This window comes from Tripterygium wilfordii, chromosome 2, assembly GCF_013401445.1.
Source record: "Tripterygium wilfordii isolate XIE 37 chromosome 2, ASM1340144v1, whole genome shotgun sequence".
NCBI classification, from domain to species: domain Eukaryota; kingdom Viridiplantae; phylum Streptophyta; class Magnoliopsida; order Celastrales; family Celastraceae; genus Tripterygium; species Tripterygium wilfordii.
The window spans coordinates 7,322,613-7,348,756 of NC_052233.1; the positions used below are offsets into that span (position 1 = coordinate 7,322,613).

The 26,144-nt window shown below is 36.4% G+C and overlaps 3 protein-coding genes and 2 pseudogenes across 3 annotated transcripts; 4 read left to right on the forward strand and 1 right to left on the reverse strand.

Moving 5' to 3' along the window:
- The first annotated feature begins 5,240 nt into the window (after positions 1-5,240).
- On the forward strand, positions 5,241-8,753 carry LOC120014461 (probable protein phosphatase 2C 4). The gene is made up of 4 exons (XM_038866424.1): positions 5,241-7,056; positions 7,144-7,257; positions 8,003-8,267; positions 8,372-8,753. Exons 1-4 carry the CDS (start codon positions 5,434-5,436, stop codon positions 8,485-8,487), a joined length of 2,118 nt encoding a protein of 705 aa, XP_038722352.1. The 5' UTR covers positions 5,241-5,433; the 3' UTR covers positions 8,488-8,753.
- Positions 8,754-13,582: 4,829 nt separating this feature from the next.
- Positions 13,583-14,515, forward strand: LOC120004663 (glucose and ribitol dehydrogenase-like). The gene is made up of 2 exons (XM_038854012.1): positions 13,583-13,885; positions 13,969-14,515. Exons 1-2 carry the CDS (start codon positions 13,763-13,765, stop codon positions 14,143-14,145), a joined length of 300 nt encoding a protein of 99 aa, XP_038709940.1. The 5' UTR covers positions 13,583-13,762; the 3' UTR covers positions 14,146-14,515.
- Positions 14,516-14,854: 339 nt separating this feature from the next.
- Positions 14,855-16,767, forward strand: LOC120015428 (clathrin interactor EPSIN 1). Its single transcript, XM_038867859.1, has 4 exons — positions 14,855-15,256; positions 15,370-15,492; positions 15,568-15,729; positions 15,806-16,767. The coding sequence occupies exons 1-4, from the start codon at positions 15,126-15,128 to the stop codon at positions 16,380-16,382; spliced, it is 993 nt and encodes a 330-aa protein (XP_038723787.1). The 5' UTR covers positions 14,855-15,125; the 3' UTR covers positions 16,383-16,767.
- A 99-nt stretch (positions 16,768-16,866) lies between these two features.
- LOC120010723 lies at positions 16,867-19,910 on the reverse strand (annotated as a pseudogene).
- A 1,864-nt stretch (positions 19,911-21,774) lies between these two features.
- Positions 21,775-24,784, forward strand: LOC120010729 (annotated as a pseudogene).
- The last annotated feature ends 1,360 nt before the right edge of the window (positions 24,785-26,144 follow it).

The following is a 26,144-nucleotide window of genomic DNA, read 5'->3' on the forward strand; positions in this document are numbered from 1 at the left end:
ATAACACGGCAAATGAATCTCCTTTTGAAATCCGATTAGCACTCAGAACTAATCAAACTCTACATGATCATAGGTGGGTGTCTTCGAAGTCAAACTCAAATGTAGCCCGTGAAGAAAATTTTGCCAATCCAACTACTTATTCCAATTCCATATTCTTGCAGATCAAGTCTTGACTTGCGAAACATAAACATTCTCGTTTGCACTTTTCTTTCTTTCACTTTTTTTTTTCTTTTATGACAAGTAGTGTGTTCAATATTCTTTTAATACCAATTTGGAACCTAGATTTAGGTAAAAAGCCCAAAAGGGCCACACATTTTTATTCTTGTGTTGATAAACAAGAGTGTTTGGTATTGACACTAGTCCTGTCACTTTTTTTTTTTATATATATTTTTCACATATATGAATTGTTTAGAGGAAAAGGAGTAGTACGTTTATGAAGTGAATTATTAAGTGGGGTGAAATAGATATTGGCAGGCAACAAGGGAAGGTTTAAGCTGACGTAGACAGCATTACAAGCCAACAAACATACATATATATATATTTACATTCTCTAATGCGGGATCCATCTAACAGTATTCATTTTGATGTAAGTGTGGGTCCACATGTGATGGGATTCGAGCGTGAATGGTGTTAGATGGATCTCCCACTAGAACAGAGCTATATATGTATACACATACATATGTATGTATGTATGAATATGCATATGGTGCCAGCGAAGTCAATAAAAATGTCCATATTGGAATAACATCGCAAACGCCCACCAAACACCATGGAAGCATGAGAACCCACCCTTGGAACAGTATCTCATCAAGAAACACAATCAAATCAAATTGAGGATGTGAAGATCCAAACACATGATTTTCTTTCCATAATAAATTGGTGAGACATTGAATTAGGCCTCTTTATCTTCTAGACATGTTCAAAGTGAGGCCATAGGAGTTTTTTGGTCTTGTCGCCTGTGCATAGTATTTTAGTTTTTCTCAATTTATTTATTGTAGTATTAAATTATGATTATTGAAGATTGAGGAGGATCTATTTTTCGGTCAATGGACCATCCATTCTACCAAGACAAGCTTGAGGATAGTAAACTCTTGACATTCAATGAAACACATGCCATTCCTTATCAGATATGAGAGCTCATTCAAATCAATAAATATTATTCATTTTGGGGTTTATTATTTCACTATAGATACATCGTTACAACTCACTCAAATCAATAAATATTATTTATTTAATTTAGATTTATTAGTTCACTACGGATACATCGCACTTTATTATTCTAAATCTTTCTCATTTAAAGTTATTTGAACGCATAAAAAGACCTTTGTTGATTGAGAGAAGTTATCGTTTGTGGTCAATTGGAACCTCATTTCGAAATTGAATAAGGCAAATACTCTTTTTAAGTTGGAGTTCAACTTTATGTGATAAAACTATCTCGAGTATATACAGATAAAAAACAACATGCATGACGACATGATTGTATCAAAGTGAAAGACAAAAATGAGAGAGAGAGAGAGTGGGAGGGTCGATGATCAAATGGAGATGGTGGCTTGACAAGGTTTCTCCACTTGCAATATTGAATGATGATAGCTTTGAATTCTCCACTGTGATTTATTATTGTCAATGTGGTGGAGCATTGGTTTTTTTTTTCTTAAAAAAAATATTTTTAAATTTGTCACAATCTTAACTTACCTTTTGAACTTTCAAAATTAATTTGTTAAATGACATTCTACAACGGTTAAATCCACGTGGTAATTACCCTTTACTCCACGTGTCATGTCAAAGAAAAATATAACCAATAACATATCTTGGATTTAGGGGTTCCACAATTCCCTAGAATCTACAATTCACATCTAATGATAAGAAAAAAGTTAGATAAATTTAAAAAATGAAAAAAACAAAAATGTAGTGTGATGTGGCACCCCCAACCATTGGATTCAAATTGTACACTCTACAATTCTAAACGAATTGCGGAGTTCTCAAATCCGTATGTCTTGATGCTAGAAAACCTAATGACCGTGGATTAAACAAGACAAACGGGTGCCGGGGCTTTGCTGTAATAAAATTACAGCAGGCCCCGCTGTAATGACAATTTGAGATAAATTTTTTTTTATTTTATTTTGAAAAAATTATAGATGTGTAGTTTATGGTCTAACGAATCCAACGATATATTTTTTGTTCAAAACAAAAATCATATGCTACATGAAAAATGCTTAACAATTTTAGACTGTCGGATATAAACTCAAAACATTCGGTGTCTGGATCACGATGAATTTGATTTTTGTTTCGAACAAAAAATATACCGTTAGATTCGTTAGATCATAAACTACACATCTATAATTTTTTCAAAATAAAATAAAAAAAATTTGTGATTCAAATCACCTACAGCAGACCCCTGCCACCCAAGACAAACCTAATGACTATGAACAAAGTTATTATTTTTGTAAAAACTAAATGCCAATGTCAAATCTCGTAGTTATTATTATGATCCAATTCACTATTCTTAGGTCAATAAATTATTCCGCGTTAAAAGCAACTTCCTAAATGTAACTATAATTCCAAATCACTATTCATTCACTTTACCATTTGCATCAAACTTTTGACCTCTACTTCTATAAAAGTAAAATATTGGGCACGATGGTCAAATATGTGGTATATGATGGGATGGAAATGTGTATTAAATCCCAACTTCGCATAAAATACAAACTTAAGACACATAAAAATGGGTAAGGATGGTTGAAATATTTGTCCTTACTTCACATATTACAAACAAAGACCTAAAACTACTTGACATTTGACAATTAAGTGTTGTTTTTAGGTTTCATACGAAATTAAGAAAGTTAGAAAAATACAAAATTTCTCTGGTTGATTTTGCGTTGGGTGTTAATTATAGTTTATCTATTAAACCACCGAAAGATTATTAAGTAAAGCTATTTATAACACCAATTTACAATCATAACCCCACCATAAAGTTCCCAAAAGTGCTACGGACCTCAGCAACTGAGATCTCAATTATCCTAGTTAACAAGGTGTATGCGTATGATTTTATGTACATACACCTCAACAGTTGGGATAATGTAGATTTTAGTTGTCGACACCTTTATTGTTTTTGGTAAGGTTGCATTGTTTTTTGAATATTATTATATGAATCAACAAAAAATCAATTTTACCATAAAAGGTCAATAAATTCCAAGTCAACAAAAATACTTGCCTAAATAAAATCAATACAATAGCGTAAGCATAGTTGTAATATGCAACCACTCCACCAGACCAAACCTTAAATAGAGAAACCAATTTGCCAAGCAGCAATGAAAGCAAAAACAAATATTAGAAACAGAAAGTCAAGGGAAGCCGGCCCGGGAAACCTCCAGTTGACAAGAGTACAAAGAGTCAGGCAATCATGAACTGCCAAGTGTCAGTCAACTCTTGTTTTTATCAAAAGTTGAAAACCCCCGCTCCCCGTGATCCAACGGTGATTTATGGCACGCTTTTCCAGGCATGTGTAAGGGGTTCTCCCTCTTTGGGTCACTTTGACTTTGTTTTTTATTCTTCGACCCCCCAACCCTCTAGTGGAACACTTCCACCACGCGCTCCACATAGCATAATAAAACTCGTTTAATAATCGAGAAGTTAATTTGTCTTTTCAATATATGAATTATGATATATGCTTAAACTCGAACTCTCATGTCTATACGTATAAACATTTCTCACTTGATAACATGATAAGTTAGACCAAAACATAAGACTTTTTTGAGTCCATATGGTTTTGCATAATAAAACACACTTCAATGCCATAAATCTTTAATAGTACTAAAAAAATTCAATTGAAATCGATAGTAAATAAAATTTTCTTGTAAGAAAAAATAATTGTTTCTAATAAATTAAAAAACCAAGAGACGACATAGGCGTCCCTGGGGGGTGAGACCGGCTGTCACCTAGAGTCCCATATTTTTTTAAAAAATAATACACTATTAATATTATAGTAGTCATTATAAATACTAAATGAATTAGTTACATCATCTATTCAAAAGTGATTTGATTGAAAAAAATTATTACATCAATATAATTAATGATTTTGCATCTCAAATGTTAGAAAGTTTGTATTTTTCAGTAATATATACAACATTTAAATTTTTTTCCTCAAAAAACCCATCTTTTAAAATTCGTTCAGAATCTCCAAAACTTAGGGCCCGTTTGGGCAACAATTTTAACTAGCATTTGTACTACAACTAGCATTTATACTACTTTGTAGTATAAATGCTGGTTGTTTGCTAAACAACAATTTGTGGGCACATAATCCGAAAGTTTTTTCTGGAGCATTTTATACTACTTTGCCAATGCTACTCCTAACAAGCATTTGTGTACCGTTTGACTTTCATTCTCTTTTTTATCCTCATTAATGGCCTTTATTCCAATTTTACCCCTCATATTAAGGAATAGTATGATTAAAATATTTTTCATTTAATAAATAAATAAATTAATTTTTATTAAAAATAAAATTAATTAATTAATTTATAATTTATAATTTATTACTATCTTTAATTTATGTCAAATATACCCTTATTTGACCTAAGTTACAAACTCGACTCTCACCTCCAGTTACCGTCTTGCTCGTACTGAATAAATAAATTAAATTGGTATAGTTATCCTCTTGCTCGTCCTTCTCATTTAATAAATAAAAAATTAAATTAAATTAAATTAAATTGGTAATTGATTAATTATATTATTTAATTATTTGTACGTTTGGATACAACATATACAACTAAAATATATAATACTCCTGTACGTAATTTATCACAATATGTTACACAGCACAAATGTTAACTGTAAAAGTTCAACTAGACACTTATCCAACATTCAAGCAGCATATATGCTACTAAAATTATTCAGTATTTCTATTACTATCATTTCTACTGACATATCTATTATTTTACAAATGCTCTATCAAACTAGCCATTAGATCGGCGCACAGGAGAGGATTATCTCTGATGGTACGGTTGTGTGTGAGTCGGATTTCACGAGAGAAACTTTGATGTTAATGGAACTCTTGTTGGCGACTTGTAAAAAGAGACGGTGCATTACACGCGTTCTAGTGGACGCCGTTGAAACACTAATTTAATATGCAAAAATTTCGTCAACGAACCTCTACAGTCTCACACACAGCCTAATAAGCCTATAAACATTATTTTCACTATCGTTTTTAATATATATCTCATTAAAAAGAAGACAAAAAGTCATTTCCCTAATTTCAAAACCTGTCTCACTAAAAGTCAACTCCGTTCTCTCTCTCTCTCCCCACCTATTCTTCTTCCTCTTCTTCCCCTTCCCTTCCTTGTCTCTGTCTTTGTGTGTGGGATCATCTGCCATGAAAATTCGCTCATAGTGTTTCAATATCAAAACGCTGAAGGTCAATTATTTGTTAACTTTTCTCTGATGGGAAACGGAGTTGGTAAATTGACTGGGTGCTTCACCGGCTCACTGGAGTCTCGCCGGCGACAGGATGTATCGGTACTACTATCGGACCCACTTGACGAGGGGCTTGGTCACTCCTTCTGCTATGTCCGGCCTGACCCAAGTCGACTTTCGTCTTCAAAGGTGGACTTCGAGGAGGCTACTACGTTTCGTACAATATCCGGCGCATCCGTAAGCGCCAATACTTCGACTCCGCTATCTACATCTCTCGTTGATCCCTATGCGTGCAACACTTTTGATCGGGCGGCCACTTTTGAGAGCTCTAATTGCTTCGCTTCGATACCGTTACAGCCAATTCCCCGGAATCTGATCAATTCAGGTCCGATTTCTGCGAACTATGTGGGGATTCCGGGTTCGTGTCCGCTCGAGAGAGGGTTCATGTCGGGTCCAATTGAGAGGGGGTTCATGTCGGGCCCGTTGGATCGTGGATTTTCGGGTCCACTTGAGAAAAGCTTCTCTGGTCCGTTTCCGAGGAGCTTTTCTCATGGTGGTATGGCTTTCAGACCCAGATCAAGAAAACGGTCTCTGATTCGAGTTCTGCAGAGAGCGATTTCAAAGACGATTAATCGCGGGCATAACTCTATTGTGGCCCCTATAAAGGGCGGCGTAAAAGAGCCCAATTGGATCTTCAGTTCAGACAAACACAACGAGAACTTAACAATCAGCAGTAGCGAAGGTTGTTTGGAAGATGAAGATTCACTGGAGAGTCAAAATTTGCAATGGGCGCAAGGGAAAGCAGGGGAAGATCGCGTCCATGTCGTGGTTTCCGAGGAGCGCGGATGGGTTTTTGTTGGGATTTACGATGGCTTCAACGGCCCTGATGCGCCTGATTATCTACTATCGAATCTCTACTCTTCCGTCCGTAAAGAGCTAAAAGGATTGCTGTGGGACGATGATTCCTTTGAGGCCTCTGTAAGCTCAGCCTCTGCCCCACCTGAAAATACAACTAATTCAGCTTCAGCTATGGAAGGTGTTGATGAAGTCGATTCCGCTAGAAACTGTGAGTCTGATGCGTGTTCTCGGTGTCTAGAACAAGATAATCATCCGTGTGTGAGCGAAGATGCAAATTTTATTTCGAAATCGAGAAGGAAAGGAAGCAAGTATCAAGGGGCAGCAAAGAAATGGGAGGAGAATCAGAGGAGGTGGAAATGCGAATGGGATCGGGAGAGACTAGAGCTTGATAGGAGGTTAAAGGAACAGTTGAATAATCAATCTGGGTCCGATAAAAGAGCAATCAATCATGGTGATGTGTTAAAAGCGCTGTCTCAAGCATTGAAGAAAACAGAGGACTCTTATTTTGATATAGCTGATAGGATGGTAACTGAAAATCCAGAGCTTGCATTGATGGGTTCCTGCGTATTAGTGATGTTAATGAAAGGGGAAAATGTTTATGTCATGAATGTGGGTGATAGTCGAGCTGTTTTGGCACAAAAGGCGGTGCCCGATTATTGGAGCCAGGACTTGGGAAGAATCAACGAAGAAACCTTGCATGATCTTGATGTGTCTGTTTGCGAACAGTCTAATATAAACCCCAGTTTAACGACAATTCAGCTTAGTGTGGATCATAGCACCAGTATAGAAGAGGTAACCATTTGATCAATCTCATTTATTAAAGAGAAAAGAATGTTTTTGTGTTTGTACTAATGGGAGTTTTACATGGTTGAACTGCAGGAAGTTCAGAGAATAAAAAATGAGCACCGCGATGATGCTCTAGCTGTGTTGAACGACCGTGTAAAGGGATCATTGAAGGTCACTCGAGCTTTTGGTGCTGGTTTTCTCAAACTGGTATCTACTTATCAAGATGCCTAGCATCAATCCTCCGTATTGTTATTTTGGTTTCCCTTGGTTCTGTTGGCATATTAGGGTCATTACTTAGTGCTGGAGAAATATGCATTCAAGTTCTGGAGATGGTTCAGAAAAAACCCAAAATTGATTGCCTGTTAGGTTAATGCTTGGTAATTGCCAATGTAGCATTGATAATTTCTTCCTAGATTTTCAATCTTGGTGTGACGAGTATTGCAAACTGCAAGATTTGCACTTGAAGATTAGGACTTGGTTTGGTTGAAATGAGGAGATCAACTGTTGCATGAATACTTGGAAAACAATCATTGGCAAGAAGAAATATTGATCATGTATTAGAGAAATATTAAACTGCAACACGTTAAAGATACTGATTCTTTCTTTTAACCATTGAAACACTGAACTTAGGAAGCAGTTCCTTTAGGAATCTCAGAATATAGTTCTGCTAGTTGCCAAAACAATGAAAAGTCTCTACCCGTATATGCAAGTTTAAAAAACATGATTGAATCAAGTATCTATAGAATAATTTTGTAAGCCACAGTAACAGATTCTGCATTTTCCAATTAACCTGATTAAGATTTTCAGCACAGGATTATCGCTAGAGATGTAGTACTCGGTGGGTGCAAGATTTGCTTGTTATAGCTTAGCTTTTACTTTTCTGTGACTAGATTGTGAGATTTTATCTTCAGATCGAAATAGGGGTTTCTTACTCTCGATTTTACATCTGCAGCCTAAATGGAACAATGCACTTCTGGAGATGTTCAGAATAGACTACATTGGCAATTCTCCATACATCACCTGTATACCATCTCTCTACCACCATAGATTAGGCCCGAAAGACAGGTTTTTGATATTATCCTCTGACGGGCTTTATCAATACTTCACGAATGAAGAAGCTGTTTATGAAGTTGAACTATTCATTGCCTTGCAACCTGAAGGAGATCCGGCACAGCATCTTGTAGAGGAAGTCCTCTTCCGCGCAGCAAAGAAAGCTGGTATTTATCTACTATCTGAGACATAGTTTTTTGACACTTGTTTCCAGACATAAACATCTATGTTACAGCTACTGGAAACTAATTTGACTGTTTTTTGGTTGCAGGTATGGACTTCCATGAGTTGCTGGAAATACCACAAGGTGATCGGCGACGGTACCATGATGATGTTTCCATCATTGTTATTTCTTTAGAGGGACGGATATGGCGATCCTGTGTATAAATACAAAAAAAAAGAGGATAAAAATAAAAAAAATCATGCTCTATAAAGTCCCCGTCCACCCTTTTTTGATTGTTCTTTTCCTGGTCACCCTTTAAGCATAGCAATGAAGGCTCTCCAGTGAAGTGAGTGTCTGAGGAGCTTTAGTTCAATGTACAAGGTGATAAAAGGGTCTGTAAAGGTGGTTCAAATGTTGATTACAAACTCTGATAGAAAAGTCTAGTTTTCAATTAGTAAATGGAATTCCTTTTGAAAAGAGGCTTTGGCCATCACTTTCCACATTTATCTTTTTTCGCAACATGTGTTTGGCAAGACTAGTTATCTGAGCATCTGAATCTTTGCTCCCTTGTATAAAGAAAGTAACTTGCCTTTTCAGTTTGACAAAAAAATACCGGGGATTGTATAAAAATGCTAGACAGTTTGATAGTTCTGACAACTTTTGTTCATCAAGGTCTTTGGTTCTTTGTTGTTATTTCCCACGTATCAAAACTTGTGTGCTTTGTGTGACTCCTGGCTGAACCAAAATGGACATGAAAATAAAGAGTTTCTGTAATTTGTGATTGTTCTTTTGGTTTAAGCTTTAAAATGTGATAACAGAATGGAACAGAGGGTAGCAGAACTTTTTTTTGATTCAAAGGGAATTGGGAAGGGTAGGACTTGAACCCACACCCTAGTAGGTGGGTCGTCCCTTAAACCATTTGCCGTGCAACTACGGGCTGGTTTGCAGAGAGTGGCAGAACTTGGTCAAATTTTGTTTCATGATATCAAATGCATATTCATGAAAATTCACAGCAGGGTTATGAAAATCAACTGGACGTATTGTATGCGCCAAAGTAGTCAGTCAAGAATATTGGACAACCAGTTTCGTCACCTCTTGAAAATCAAAATGTCAAATTTAGTGCCAAAGTTTCTTGTTAACGGGTCTAAAATCTCCCACTGTGATTGTGAAGATACTGTCTCGGTGATTTATATATTCCCACGAAAATTGAAATCAAGCAGACATTATTACATCACAGTTGCAGAGTTGCTCCTTGACAATTTAAGACCCAGAAGAAAAACAAAGAAGAAAACCATTTATAGACGGGATAATAAGCATAGGTGTTATTTGGTTATGACACGCAGCGAAAGGAGAGCCATGGAAACTGTGATGCACAAACAATGACTCCGTCCTTGGCTGACCTGAACTGATCATAAATTTGCAACTGCTAACTACTTCTGAATTGATAGTTAATGCACTTTAGTGGGTCTGGAGAAGTGGGTATGAACCTCATCAGCAATTAAAAACCTGTCATTTTGTCATTAAATTTCCAGCCTATAGAAACCCAACCCTTTCCCTTCCCATATAGGTTATACGTTATCCAACTGAGATATTTCGCAGTCTCTGATCTGTTGACAATTCTAGAACTCGGATACTCCCAAGACAACCTTCGGGACTCTCTAACCACATACACCACCTGGCACTTACACGCTTGTGCTCTGATCTAGATCAATGATATTTAGACCAATGTTTTGAATATCGCTATCGAAATAGTATAATCGGTTTAAACAAGCGGAACGGCACAAAGATTTATATATATATATATATACACACATTGCGGAGGATAAAAGTAACAAAAAAATCATGGTGTTTTTGGTGGTTAAGAATTAAGCTCAGATTTCTCAAGCTCTGAGAGTGAGGAAGATTATGAGAACTTGCATGTATCTAGGGGTTCCTATTCTGTTTGAGAGGTCAAAACAGAGTTTATTTGAGTATCTCAAGAAAAGATTGTGGTAGAGAGTTCGCGGTTGGTCACTTAAAAATCTTTCTAGAGCCGGTAAAAGAGTGTTAATTAAGTCAGTCATCCTAGCGGCTCATATCCAATTGAATAATGCTTGAGTGTTGAGACCTCCAAATATAACCACCATTTACCCTCAATCAATGTGAAGTATTGAATATTAAGTGAGTCATATATATATATATAATCCATATAAATTTGGGGGTAAATTGATGCGGGAGAGTCATATTTTGGGGGTTTGTGATATTACTCTATCCAATTTTACTTGCACCAAGACTGAAACGACAAAGTTAGGCCCAGCTGCTAATATTACCTTCGCTGCCCCATGTCCAATTTTACTTGGACGGAGAGCAAAATTGACACAGTGTTAGGCCTAACAGCTAAGATTGAGTATGCTGGCTCAAATCCAATCTCACTTGGACCGACATCAAATCGACAGTGTTAGGCCCAGAACCTGGGCCGTCCATGGATTGATATTTTGGGCCCTTGCAGTGCCCTAAGTCCATGACAAGGGATACCAACTACCAAGCATAAATTTGCACCGGAACTATCACTAACACAGTAATAACACTATAGCCTAGTTTGGTAAGGCATTTACAAAGTAACAGATATGCCAGCATAAATGGTAGTAGAAGAAATGCTGAACAATTTTAGTAGCAGATATGCTGCTTGAATGCTGTGTAGTATTTGGTTGAACTTTTGTTGATAACATTTTATCTATGTAGCATATTGTGATAAATTATGTACAACGATATTATGCACAGGCCACACACACGCTAAGCCATGCCCGAGGGGCATGAAGGCCACCACAGTGGATGGAAAACTACCCAAATCCCAAACCCCCTGGTGAGCATAGAACCCTAGACCTCAAGGTCCTGGGCAGATAACCTGACCAACCAGACTATCTCCCATTCTCTATTATGCATTTTAGTTGTAATAAAGGCATATAAATGTATGTAAAAATAAAAACTAATTTATAAAATAATGATAATTAATTAAAATATTTATAAATAGTTACAAAAAATTGAATTAAATCAATATTAAATAAACACCCAATAGGAACAAAAGTTAATTCACCAAGTTGATAAACATTGACCAAATTAGTTGTCTCCAATCTCTATCCATAATCCCGATGACAACAAAGTGAGGTCGACCACAATTATAACAAATTCATTCACTGTGTAAGGCATGGATTCACGGTGCAAGTCAAAACAGAAAGTGCAAGGCAAGGCAGATCAATTCAATGTCTTGAGTCGTTGGTGGGGATGAGAAGCCGATGTCATGCCGAAGCTAGAGACACAAGGTATGTGGTGACACTAACGATGGGGAGATTGCCAGTGACGTTCTTACGGCTATGATTAAGAGGAAGAGGGGTGAAGAGAGAGAGAAGAAGAAGGAGGAGGATGAGATGTCGGGGATGAAGATGAAGAAGAAGAGAAGTGAGAGATAATGACTTTTTAGGAGTAAAATGGGGATGACATTGAAATATTGAGGACATAATAGGAATTACACAAAAATATTGGTAAAATGCTTTGATTTGGGAGTATTTGAAAAATGGGCAATAATGTTTTGAAAAGTGTCTCGGATTATGTGCACATAATGGTTATTTGGTTAGTAGTATAAATGCTTGTAAAAAAGCTATACCAAACGGGGCCTATGTTTGGTTTACCGATTCTGGTTGGAACGGAATGATGTATTCCCGTGGAGAAAGGAATTCATGTGTTTGGTTGTACAATATACAAGGGAATGGAATGATGTATTCCGATTAACTTGGGAATTTAGCTCCCCTGGACTTGGGAACCACCAATCCCAGGTAAATAGGAATTGTGTTTTAGTGGTGAAAAGGCAAAAAAGACCATTATATTTAATCATTTAAATATAAATGAGGGATTGTTTAGTCATTTAGTCATTATTCTTATTCTCATTCCATCTTAAATCATTACATTCCTTGGGGAATTCCTTGACTAACCAAACATAGAACTGCAAGGAATTTTTGTTCTCATTCTCGTTCCTGCTCTCATTCTCATTCCCATTCCCATTCCCATGTTGAACCAAACATAGTGTAATAAGGGTAAAATTGAGAAGATATGTCCAATAAAAATAATTCAAAAAATTTATTAACAAGGACACATCTCATTAAATTATTTATATATTCCGTTTCATTTAATAAAATTATGGAGTAGATCGGCACCTTTTCATTTTCTCCCATACATATTCTCCAACAAAAACGCATGATAATATGATATCATCAATTTTGATTTTTTTTCTCTTATTAAACGAAATTTCAAAATGATCTCTCTCAAAATATGTGACGAATTTTGAAGAAAAAAAAATTTACATCAACGTGGAAAACTCTTTCAAAAGAGATCTATTATCGATATATTCTGAGATAAAAAATCTCGCATATAAATTTATGTGCAGTGCAGATAAATTTCAATATATATTAACCATAACAAAACTAAAACAAATATGCACACTAACTAATGCAGATAAAATTTGGTGCAGATAAAATTCAATATATACTAATCATAACAAAATCACAACAAATAATACAGATAAATTTAGTATAGATAAATTGCTATATATACTATCCATAATAAAACTAGAGATGGTTGGATTATGTAAATTATAAATATGTATGCGCTGATAATGTAAATTATACGTAAATAATAATTAATAAATATAAATTATTTTGAATTAATGTTGCATTTTTGTTGAATAAAAAATATATTAATTACAGAAAATGCATAAATTTTTTTTGGAGTTGTTCTAAACCGTTGGATGAAGACGTGTAATATGTTGTTTTTTATTTTTTATTTTTAAGATTCAATAGTTAAATATATGATCTTACAGTCAAACAAATCTTACATATTTCCAATTTATTATTTTTGAAAATTCTTAAAAAATATTTTGTAGTTTCAAAAAAGAGGAAACATAGGAGGGGCTGGTATTTGTATACATTTACTATACATCTGCGTTTTTTTCCAAAATAGCATTCTGATATAAATTATTTCCCAATATAACACCCTCATGAAATTATTTTCCAATGTAACACTACACGCCACTTAATAACATTCTGATACAAATTATTTCCCAATATAACATTTTCATGAAAATATTTCCCAATGAAACACTACACGTCACTGAAATTGACGTGTCTTTTGTATTTTTTTTACGATCACATCATTTACAATAACGTGATCAATTTTTACATTAGTCACGCTATTCTTAATGGGGTGACTAATGTAAAAGATCAATCACTCCAACATTGTTGGTGTGATTGATCTTTTTGGGTCATTCACACCAACTATGTTGGGGTGAATGTTCTTTTGGCTCTCCATGCACCTTAACAGATACATGTTCTCCCACTTTTTATTGTTCACATCGATGCCAGAGCTTTATCAAGCAGACTCTGTTCTACGAATCCTCGCGAAACCTGCCGCCATCAAAACCTCCTTCCGGTGACAAGACAGAGACCCATTAAAACACCATTTGGAAGTTCAATGGCTTCACAAGGACAACAGTTCCCTCCTCAAAAACAGGCGGCACAGCCTGGGAAAGAACATCCCATAGAGCCCAGATCCCACTTCACCAAACCCGACTACAAGCCCTCCAATAAACTCCATGTCAGATCTTTAATTTTCATGATTGATTTTTGAAGTTTGGAAAGATTTCTAGATGATAATGATTTGAGTTTCAATTTTTGCAGGGCATGGTGGCTTTGACCACTGGTGGAGATTCTGGGATTGGGAGAGCCGTTTGTCACTCTTTTGCAATGGAGGGTGCGACCAAGACCAGTGATGCTAAGGATCCATTGGCCATACCCACGGATTCGGGGTTTGAAGAAAGTGGTGAATGTGTTCAGAATATATATATATTTTTTTAGGTCACGAAGCGGAAGCGGAAGCACTGAAGCACACACCTTTATGTCATGTATCCACACAAAAATGGTCCCTGCATATATTGTTTATATGTATGTGTGTGTGTGGAAATGTGAGGTTTTTAAGGTATAGTAATGATCAAATGCATGGCGGGGGATGGGGGTGCCTGCAATCTAGGTGCCCAGCAATCCCTAAAATATTAACATGTTCATACTATTCACGTCATTAAAAATGGTGTGATTGATGACGCCATTTTAAATGGCGTGATTGTACAAAAAATACAAAAGTCATGTCAATTTCAGTGACGTGTAGTGCTATATTGGGAAATATTTTAGTGTTATATTGGGAAATAATTTGTGTCAGACTGCTATTTTGGAAAAAAACTCCTATACATCTTGCATATTTCCTATTTATTTATTTTTTTGAGAATTTTTAAAAAATATTTTATAGCAGCCCACGCAATATATTTGAACATTTTAAAGTACTTCGAATCGTAAGATGGCACATTTTAGTTTTTTCGTCCTTTTGCCGTCATCCTCTAACTTTCGTAGCAGCAGAGCTCGAAAAACAACAAATGAATAAAATAGTTTTCAAGTTCAAACTAAAAAGAAAGAGTAGAAGACCCGCTGCAGCCTACTCTAGTTTCCTGTACAGATGTGGACTTCATGTCCAAACATTAATTAATTCCAAGGACCGCATATAGTAATGGGATCTCTTTGCCATAGACGACTTTTGTTCAATTTGAAAATTTCAAACTGCATCTCATCTGACCCACACCACACATTGATATCATCACCTATTCACCTTCTCCCTTATCTATCAATTGTTGACTAGCTTTCCATCTGATTACATATGCAAAGCTCCACACTGTTTGATAGATCTTTTGTGGTGTTTTGGTTGTATAAGTGGATTAGTTGAAACACTTTTGCTTCCCTCAGATTCTGACCTTTTCAGAACAACTGGATTTGGATTTAGTATCTGTGAGATGTCCCTCATTAGCAGAAGCAACATGGGTACACCTTCATTCCGTGAATTCAAGAAGCAAGCTTCTTTCTTTTTGAAGGAGAAGATTAAAACTGCTCGATTAGCTCTCACTGATGTTACACCTGCACAACTGTAAGTTGGGTCCTGTTTTATTGCAATCTGGTATTTCAATTTCTTCATACAACAAGGATGTATTAATCGTTGACTCTGTTACTTTCTTGGTGGATTGGATCAATGTTCTCAAGATTGACAGAAGAAGCTACAAATGGAAATCCACAGGTGCCAGATGCGCGTACCCTCAGATCTATTTCACGGGCTGCTTTTGAAGTCGATGACTTTTGGAGAATTGTGGAGATTCTGCACAACAGGTTTCTGGGTTTCTTTTATTTTTTCTACAAAACTTGGAACTGATTCCTAATTCAGGTGGATTGATTGTTTGTCAGATTGTCGAGTTTTGAAAAGAAGAACTGGAGGTTCTCCTACAATTCATTGATTGTGCTTGAGCACTTGCTGACTCATGGACCAGAAAGTGTAGCAGAAGAGTTTCAGTGTCACAAAGATGTCATCAGCGAGATCGAAAGCTTTCAATTCATAGATGAAAAAGGGTATGTGATTTTGTCTCTTACTATGCAGTCGTGTTATGGCTGTTCAGAGATGAAAAACTTGTATATTTATTTGCAGGTTCAATTGGGGGCTTGCTGTTAGGAAAAAATCTGAGAGGATACTGAAGCTGCTCGAGAAAGGACCTCTGCTCAAGGAAGAGAGAGATCGAGCTCGAAAGATAACAAGAGAGATTCAAGGGTTTGGGAGCTTCTCTCAGAGGTCTTCTTCAACACAAGGCATTCTGCAGGAATCGCGGCATGGAACATATGGAAGATCCCACTCTGATTTTAACAGAGATGAATGTAAGGAAAATCAGGTTATGCCCTCGAATGAAGACGACCCGATTGTAAAAAGCGAAAAATCACAGCAAGGACATGGAGTGGCAACCATGGAGTCGATCAAGGAAACAAAGGTCTTGAATCAGTCAGGTGGGTTAGATGATACCCAGATGCTTGGCAACCCCAGAACTCAAACAAGTTACAAAGAAAACATGGCTTGTGAAAGGGAAGTAATGCACAAGTGGGATTCAACAGACGAATCGAATTCAATTTTGGGAGACAAAAAAGATGAAGGCCAGGTTTCTATAGAAGAGGATCATCCCTTCAATGATACTGAGACTTACGCCACGGCTTCACTGCTTTCAGCAAGTGATTGAATGAATCTTGCAGGGAGTATAGAGATTTTGAAGATATCTAATGTGGTAGACAGTTTGTCTGCAAATCTGTTCCCTATAAATATAGCCAAACTGCCTACTTTTCGGTGTTCCTGTCATTGAGTGTATGCTATTATAGTATTCTGTCTTTCCAGGATTGATGGTTAAGACTTGTAGTCCCAATAGAAAATCCTACAGGAGTGAATGCTCTGTTGTACACAAGTATAAAAGAGCATATACACACTTATTTGGCTGTAACTAATTCCTGCCTTACATGGTCACAGTGCTAATCTCAGAGTAACTGCATCTTGTAGTCATTCTGGTAATAGCTATATGAATATATAATTTCCTAACCAGTCAAACTTATTGCTGGTCCAAGCTTTAACAACTCCACCGGGTTGTACTTATAACTACCTGTTATTTAGGTTTAGACCCCAGATGGGCGTTACTTCATCAAAGGGCCAGAAAATTGCAGGGTTATGCAAGACTATCCAATCAGAGTATCTCCATGAATAAAGTCTGAACTCCACCTTTTACTGTGCAACTTACCCCAATTAGGGTTGTATTCATTAACTTGCTGTAAATGTATGAACATTTTATTACAGGATATACAGTAGGGAAGTAGAGAAGGCCTAATATGATATCTCCACAAACATTTAGTACTGCATACATAAAAATTAATGGATTTTTGGAGCCAAGAGTACACGGTTACCTTGTTATTAAAAACAGGGTTTTCAAGATTTGCATAACCAATCTTGAACGGCCAGTCTAAGAGCATGGTTGGGCGTAAGATGCAAATGACATACTTTCACATTAGTCATTGGAGAGGTTTCACGGCCATTTTCCAACCATTCGCACAGGGCTTCACCTTCATATGTAAACCCATCTGCTGCCAGTTGAGGGTCATGCATTATTTCCTGAAACATGCATAAAGACAAATTCAGCCTTTGATGTTCCACAATGTCTTCATTACAAATTTACAAGTAACCCTTTGACCCAGATACTTGCACTAGGACAGGGAATTTATGCTCAATTAGAAACTAAAAATTTGAGAAACCTGAACAAATTTTATTGATTGAATCTCTCAGGCATGATTGGGGATAGAGTGTCCACTTTAACAAAAGGCAAATATTTTACAGAAGCAGTAAGTTCAAGATTCACAAGCATGTGGACTGTGGAGTTAGCTCAGGTCTGTCCCTACTGTTCAATTCACAGCACTTCAGCCCGCCACCAATCGCCTCGCCACAAATGAAGAGCATTCCCCAGCTGATGGATCCAACATTGATGATAGCCTTCCACATAACATTGCTCTAAGTACCTCACCTACCAAACTAACTGGAGTCTTTCCAGTACGTAGCCGAAGAATTGTAACCCCAAAAGAAATAAACATCAGAGTATGGTGTCAGGACCCCAATTCTGTGAAACTCAGGATCCATGTATGGAAAGGAACCCTTTGGCTCGGTACTCTGTCGGAAACTAGGGCAACAAAGTGTCTCCTTAGTTATCAGCCTACAAATCAGAAACTACATATCTTGCTACTGAGTTCTGATTTGAGAAGGATTTTTCAGGTTACAGATCACTGTGAACAATTCTTTAAGGCTTAGAAGAGTGCAAGAAGCAAAGGGCGCTTGAGATTTCAGCTAAAATCAGCGTGTCCGCATTTTCCATGATACTGGAACATTGTTACATTTTCGGAAAAGGTGATCTCGTGGGCTGCCATTGGGCAAGTACTCATATACAAGACACCAGGCTTCTGTGCATACGCCAGGCAAAGTCACCAGATGAGGATGCTGTAACCATGCTAAGAACTTGAACTTGCGTAAAGAGATAGGGTAGAGCTTTTCATATTGTCATGCATTGGGCAATTTAGGGGTCACATGTTCAATTCCTAGAAACAATCTCTCACATATTATATGGGGTAAGGTCAGCATACACACCACCTCTCCCCAACCCCGCCTACTATGGGAGCTGTATGCATGGGAGGGACGGATGTCGCAGTCCATGTAGCTTATGCCAACGCAGGCATATCTTCAACAAGCCCAATACCCCATTGTAGTTTGCAGCTCCACATTGCCCTTGACTTCTCCAACGTTCAAGCCAGCGCACAACTTCCATCTTTTGCCTTCTTATCCTTTGATTTTCCTGCAGCAGAGCAGCAATAGATGTCTGAATAAGTTTCAATTCTCCAGAAGCTTCATCGTGCCTGCAATTTGCTTCTTGAGCACGGCTATCTACAAGAACAATGTTTCTCATGGTCCTCTGTAGCTCTCTTGCAACTTCTTCTTTCTCTTCCAAGCGCTTTTCCTGTTTCTGTATCTTAGTTCTCAGTGCATCCTTTGCTTCTTTCCTAAAGAGTAACCACGCGAGCATGGGCAGATTCAAAGACTTACCTGAACAAAGTCAAACAACTGGAAGTGTTAAGAAAGAATATTATAATTATAAAATTAACCAACGACATGACAACTAATGCAGCATAGATTCCTATTATCAAATATTTTAAGAGAAACAAGGTAGATTCTGCAAATATTCTCATTCTCGAGACATATCCCAGGGGAAACACAAGGGCTAAACAAAAAAAATTTGCCGACAAGTAAAATTCATTCGGTTAATTCCTTCCTGATCTACAATGTCAATGTCACATATTGGAATGCCTACTCCGAGCTGTAACAAGGATTAACTTTGTGCAAAACTAAGCTCGAGGATAAGAAGCATGGGTATTAACCTCATAATTACCTTGCTGATGGATTGATGGAATCCAAATTTTTTATTGTTCACACAGGCCCATTTTATTTATTCTTGACAGTTCACACAGACATGAGACATCAGTACACCGTACACATCTGTGACAAACAACTAAGAATCTGCAAAAACATGCTCCGAGTATACAAACATGAGAAACTTCATCAGTACATCACATAGTTTTGAGTCACATGAGACTGAATAACTGTCAACTGAATAAGTAAGACCTTGAATCTACAAGTCTTACAAGTCAACAACAATGAAGCATAAAGAATAACTGAATAGGTAATTATACCCAAGAGTCTAACACTAACAGGGTAAAAGCAGTGACAAGCTTACAGCACATCTATAGTTACATAGGTGAATAAGAAACACAACCCAAAGATTTAAACTTAAAACCCACCATTCAATAATCTGAATTAAAATAGAAAGACCAAGAATGATACACTATCATTACTTTCAGACACGAAAATAGCAATTCCAAATTTGGAGTAATGAGTATAAAATAAAAGAAAAAAATTAAGTTACCCTAAAGAACTTGGACAAGTAGTAGTCACTGAAATAGAGATCGAAAAGGCCAGCCCCAGAACCCTGCAAGTGCAAATTGGCCACTATCATCACCTTCAGGTCATCTGAGCTTGCCTCCGCTTTGCCCCTAGAATATTCATCGGGACCCTTGCCGGGCAGGTTCTTTTAAGACGAAATGAAGCCCACACCTCGTAGAGTAACAGAGCCGATAAGCATGGGAGGGGCTATCGTGCATACCGAGGCGGCGAGGCCACTAGGCCAGGGTGTGGCACTGTGGGTGTGACTGACTTGAAGTGAAAATACTTATGCTTGGGCCAAGCCAGCCCACAGCCCGACTACAAACTTGAAATCCAAACAATGATCCGGCCTGAAGCCCGGTGCAGGATCAACTTGGGCATGAAGCACGAACAATGACCCAGGCCCGACCCGGACATGAAGCTCGAACAATGACCCATGCTCGATGTCCGGCCTAGGCGACCGGGATCGAAACACGGCATGAGACTTACTTGGGACAGAAACTCGGCCCATGCCTGACCCAGGACCGAAATCGTGCTCGGGATTGACCCGGGACCGAAAATCGGCCCAAGACCAACCCGAGATTGAATCTCAATTCAGGACTGAAAGCAAGCCCAAGATGGACTCGGGACTAATGCCTGGCCCGAGATTGACCAAGGATCGATGCTCAGCTTAGGACTAACCCAAGACCGATGCTTGTCCCGGGACTGACTCGGACCTTACTTGGGACTGAAACCCGGCCAAGACCGAAGCTAGTCTCATAAGCCCTATTTATGTTGGCCTAGGCCTGACTTGGGCGGCCATTTTTGTCCCAAGCCCGACCCAAACTCGGCTAGAAGCCCGAATGGTCAATCTGGATTTGGGCTCTAAATTTTTGGCTTGGCCCATTGTCAAGGCCTAAATATATGAGCCCTAGAATGAGAAAAGTGAGAGAAAATAGTCGGCATGCATGTCGTGCGAGAGAGGAAGAGGGTCGTCGTCTGTGGTGGTTTAGAAACTTTTGAAGACCTTTTTTTTTTTTCTATTTTTAAACATGTAAATTTTTATAAAAACCAAAATAAAAAAATACAAACAAACACTATTTTTTATTTTTATTTTCTATTTTTAAAAAACCAAAATATAAAACTAAAAACAATAGTGATGCCAAACACGACCTAAATTTCCTAACCAATCAACCTCTTCAATGTCGAATTTGCCAATGTGTGCAATTTAATCATATGTTACTCATGTTCTTATATACACAAATGAATATAAAAACAATGAATTCTTCTAGTTTTGTTTTCCTGATTTCACAAGAACTCACTTGTGATTATCTATGTTTTTGTTTCTAATGAATCATAGTTTTCTACCAGGGAATTTAATATACCAGACGGAGAGGCATTTTTTTAATTATTCACAGACTGTAATTTTTATTTACTCAACAAAACAAAATTACCAAAATTTAACCAAGCCAAAATATTTTGATTCATTTGAAATCGACATGTCTTACGTCTTCATTGACGTTATTTTTCGACTAGGAAGACCAAGAGCTAACTATCGAGACTTTGGGTCTTGTTGTTCAACTTAAATTTAGTTCATTTACATATTTTGTTTGCATGATATTAATCAGGCATTTTTATAATAATACATTCAAAATAACCATACATCTAATATAACACGTGATTGTTAATGAGTTTTAGATATTACATACATTATTAGCCGGTTCACAAAATTTTATTGAAAAATAAAGTGTTTGTTTGTTTACCGTCTTGGTGTGTGGAAATGATTTTGAAAAATATCATTGCTCTTGTACAATAATATTAATTGATAATTATACCCTTACAATTTTACTATTAGACCACATGGTCGCCTGTAAAAAATATTTAAAAAAAAAAAAAACTTTGGTGTACAAGGCATGGGACGGCCATACTTTGAGATTCGACCTTCATTGCTCATTTTAAACTTCGGTATTGCCAATTAACAAACACAACATCCTCTTGCTATGTACATCACAATGAAAAAACAATGAAGAAAAAACAAAGTATGGTTGGAGACAAATAAATTAGTACAAACACAAAATAATAAAAAATGAAATAAGCCTCCATTAAAAACTCAAAATTTCTTGCCAGCAACCATGAGTGGCAATATGTTGAGCATGATCCAATGTTCGGCCTGAAAATAAAAAAAAATAAAAAAAAAAAGAAGTGATTTTCGATTCAGTTTAGACATTTGAATGAAGTTTAATGTGTTTGTGAGCAAATGCTTTTAAGGCATTGTCATCATCAATGGGAGGAGCTCTACAAATACGAACACATTCTTCATATAGAGAAGCAATAATGACTTCAATTTTCATTTTCATTTTCATTTCTTTTTTTCTTTTCAATCCCTTTTTTACTTCATCATTCGTCTTTGCAAGATCACAAATTGTTGTTTCACCTAAACAAAAATCAAAAATGCTTGTAAGATCGCCTAACTTGTTTCTTAAAGATGATAGTTATCTCATTAACGATAGCTCATCTATCGTTGATACTCCACGACTTGTTGAGAAGAGATTCAAATTTCCTTTTCTTTCTGTTTCTGGGCCAAATGTTAAAGAGCTTGCTCATTATGCTGGTTACTATCAGCTTCCAAATACGATAGGGGCAAGGTATTTAGTGATTAATCTCATATCGTTGTTTCTCCAACATATGTCATATTCCTTCATGGTAATGTATAATTTTATTTGATAAAGAATGTATAATATTAATATAAAAATTAATTGTTCCTTACTTTTTTTGCAGGATGTTTTATTTTTTCTTTGAATCGCGAAATGACAAGAAAAATGACCCAATTGTGATATGGTTGAGTGGAGGACCCGGAGGCAGTGGTAGTGTTGCATTATTTTACAAAAATGGTCCATTTCATATCACATAAGATCTCTCTCAAATGGACTGATTATGGTTGGGACAAGGTATCATCTCTCCATATTCAATCATTATCTAATACTCCATAGAAGAACTAGACTATCATTTGTTCTTTGAACACTGATGTAGGTCAAAAGAAAGAATCAATTTAATGATTTTGATATTTTAAATTATGGTTCATTTGGAAGTTTAGGTCTTCAGATCTTCATTTTACTGTTATTTTTGTGGTTTTACTTTGCTTTAGGCAATTTTTACGGCGTTATCATTTTATTTCCTTTTGAGTCGTCTTCTAGCTGACTAGGGTTTTGTTTCATTCTTTCTAGTTAAGGTTGTAGTCCCTTGGAGGAAGGCAGTTTTTGAAGTTGAATAAAATTATAGAGGTGAGTCACCTTTTGTTACCAACGATTTTGGTATTCTTTTAGAATCAATAAAGTGTTGAAGCCTTGAATTTGACATTTGCGAATTGAATAAACAGGTTTGAGGAGCCTTTAAACTTGAATTCACAAGCCGAATCAACCAATTTACATAGAACGTTTCTTTCATCTCGTTGTTCTGCATCAGTTGGTATCGGAGCCTTACTTAATTTAAACAAATAAAGGAACAAGCCACTAACCAAAACCACCTTGAACTTCCAATTTCAATTATGGAGGAGACTAAATAACTCTCTACTTTGTTAAACCATATTGTTTCAACTTTCAATCCTTTTGTTTTTCTCTCTTAAATAAAACATATAATAATTTAATTTTTTTAAATGTAGGTATCAAATATTATATATATTGATCAGCCGACCGGAACAGGTTTTAGTTATACAACTGATGATAATGATATAAGAGACAATACAATCGATGCCAGCAATGATTTGTATAACTTTTTACAGGTCAATTTCTTCTCCATCCTATTTATTCCTTTTATTTGAACTAAATTTAGTGCTTGAAATCATCTATTGTTCTCTACAATTATAGGAATTTTTTCATAAACATCCCGAGTTCACTGAAAATAAATTTTTCATAACCGGACAATCTTATGCTGGCCATTATGCTCCTGCTCTAGCTTCTCGAATCCTTCAAGGAAATAAAGAAAACGATAAAATTTATATAAAAATCAAGGCACGTGGTTGCCTAACTCTCTTCACAATTTTCATTATTGTTTCTGTTGCATTATTGGATTTACTTAACTTCATGATTTTATAGGGTTTCGCTATTGGTAATGGACTTACGAATACCAGAATTCAATATCCAACAATCCCAAGATATACTTGGCACCATAAAGTAATTACAGAATTGAATTACTTATATATAAAAGAAAATCTTGTCCAAAATGTGAATCATCTATAGAGAATTACGGTTCGTACTATTTTTCACTTCCTAAACATGTATTCTTTTTTTAATCTTGCTTTGTTGAGTGTGTGTGAAATTTACTTGGTTAGTGGTTGACTCTGTTTAGTTTCTTATCAGAGAATACGGGCGAAACACTTGCTTGTATCCTTGCGCATTGTGATTGTGTTCAGATAAATATGGCGATTCGTAAATTTGCAGGAAATATAAATGTATGGAATCACACATACATACATACATACATATATAAACGCATATATATTTCTAAGAAAAATTATAAAAATCTAACTTTGACATCTTTGTAATATATATAGTTTTATGATATTAGAAAGCAACGCATAGGAGTGGACAAACCATTTGTTTACATGAATCAGACAATATTCAATGTAATGGCGGGAGACTGCATAAAGAATCTTGACTTGGGAATACCTGATCTACTTAAGAATGACATCAAAGTGCTTATCTATGTAGGAGATCAAGATCTGATATGCAATTGGGTTGGTAAGCCTCATAGTCTATCTATATTAATGAAGTAGCTTAATTATGCTTAGACTTTGTACATACATATTCTTAGGATGAATTTGTTTGTACAGGAAACCTGAAGTGGCTTTTGAAAATGGAATGGGATGGAAAGATGAAGTTTAAAGATGCTCCATTTGTCCCATTTAATGTTGATGGTGTAAAAGAAGGATGGATGTCAAGCTATGGACCTCTCACTTTCGTTAAGGTTTTTGGTCGTTAATTGTTGTATTTTATGTTTGAATATTTAGTCATAATATTGTTCGCCCACCTTGGTAACTCTTACCATATATGTTAGATTAATCAAGCTGGTCACATGGTTCCGATGGATCAATCAAAAGTTGCTTTTCACATGATACGAAACTGGATGAAAGGAGAACTCAAGTGATAGCACATATTTATTAAATTATACTTATAAGCATGTGACTACGTTCCTTCGCTTTTATGTTTCAATATGGCGTATTGTATTAGTTTTCACTTATTTTCAGTTTAAATATAAAAGAAATAAGTGTATTAGCCATGTTGATTGAAAAGGTCGGAATAAGTAGTGTGAGCATCCATAAATGACGTAGGCGGAAACAATGAACAAGATCATACCAACATTTAATAAAGAAGATAAACTCTGAAATCCACCATATTTGAGATTTTTTCAAAATCAAAAGTTATGACCCCTAGGACTGGCTATAACCCTAAAATAGAGGAAAACACAAAAACACAAAATTTCAAAAATATCCATAAAACATTAAGACCTATTTGAGGCCCTAAGGCCTACATAGGGGAATTTTCCAAAAATAGGGTGGGGTTAGTGGCATAGCGACTAGTCTTGATCATTACGTTGAAACGAGTCTCCCAATCAAATTTTACGTAATTCTAACAACATGACATTTCAATCCTAGGAGTCGATTTTCTAGGTAATTATGTACCACCAGTCCTACATCAGTCCTTTTCACTTCAAATAGAGCTCATCCACAAGTGAACATCATGACAAAACAACATCACTTAGATGGTACGCATATAGATCATACACCTTGAAAGTATTAGATATTCCCATGTGTGCGGGCAGGTCCACCACATAGGCATTGTCAATGATTTTCGTCAAATCTTGAAAGGTCCATACTTCTTAGGCTTTCAATTTGTTATAGATGCCAACTGGGAAGTGCTCATTGCATAAAAACACCATAATCATATCACTCTTCTCAAACAACTTCACCCGCTTGCGCTTGTCAACATCATCTTTATACTTACCATTAGTCCCCTCCAGCTTCTTCCTTGAATTATTCAACTTCTCTCTAAAAAATGCAATGGGTCTCCCAACTTGAGAGGACAACACCAATATCCGTACCACACTTATCACACTCCACCTCAAACGACTTCTCAAAGTTTGGCAAAGCTAGGATTGGTGCGGTTAACCTCTCTTTAATAAGTGCAAAGGCCTTCTCAGCTTTCACGTCCCCAATATATGTCATATTTCTTCATGGTAATGTATAATATTATGTAAACTTTAGTTGTTCATTATATTTTTGCAAGAAGTTTTACTTTTTCTTTGAATCACGGATTGACAAGAGAAATTATCCAACTGTGATATGGTTGAATAGAGAGCTTGGAGGTAGCGTTGCATTATTTTACAAAAATAGTCCATTTCATATCACAAAAGACCTCTCTCACATATGGACGGACTATGGTTGGGACAAGGTACCATGTCTCGATATTTGTTTCAGCCTTTTAATTTTTTAACCTAAAATAAAACA

Excerpts from the sequence above, each read along its gene's own strand:
- LOC120004663 (XM_038854012.1), top strand. The coding sequence starts at position 13,763 with ATGGCTTCACAAGGACAACAGTTCCCTCCTCAAAAACAGGCGGCACAG. Across the intron at positions 13,886-13,968 it reads AGCCCTCCAATAAACTCCAT|GGCATGGTGGCTTTGACCAC; the intron begins GTCAGATCTTTA and ends CAATTTTTGCAG.
- LOC120015428 (XM_038867859.1), top strand. The coding sequence starts at position 15,126 with ATGTCCCTCATTAGCAGAAGCAACATGGGTACACCTTCATTCCGTGAA. Across the intron at positions 15,257-15,369 it reads GATGTTACACCTGCACAACT|ATTGACAGAAGAAGCTACAA; the intron begins GTAAGTTGGGTC and ends AATGTTCTCAAG. Across the intron at positions 15,493-15,567 it reads GTGGAGATTCTGCACAACAG|ATTGTCGAGTTTTGAAAAGA; the intron begins GTTTCTGGGTTT and ends ATTGTTTGTCAG.
- LOC120014461 (XM_038866424.1), top strand. The coding sequence starts at position 5,434 with ATGGGAAACGGAGTTGGTAAATTGACTGGGTGCTTCACCGGCTCACTG. Across the intron at positions 7,057-7,143 it reads ATAGCACCAGTATAGAAGAG|GAAGTTCAGAGAATAAAAAA; the intron begins GTAACCATTTGA and ends GTTGAACTGCAG. Across the intron at positions 7,258-8,002 it reads GTGCTGGTTTTCTCAAACTG|CCTAAATGGAACAATGCACT; the intron begins GTATCTACTTAT and ends TTACATCTGCAG.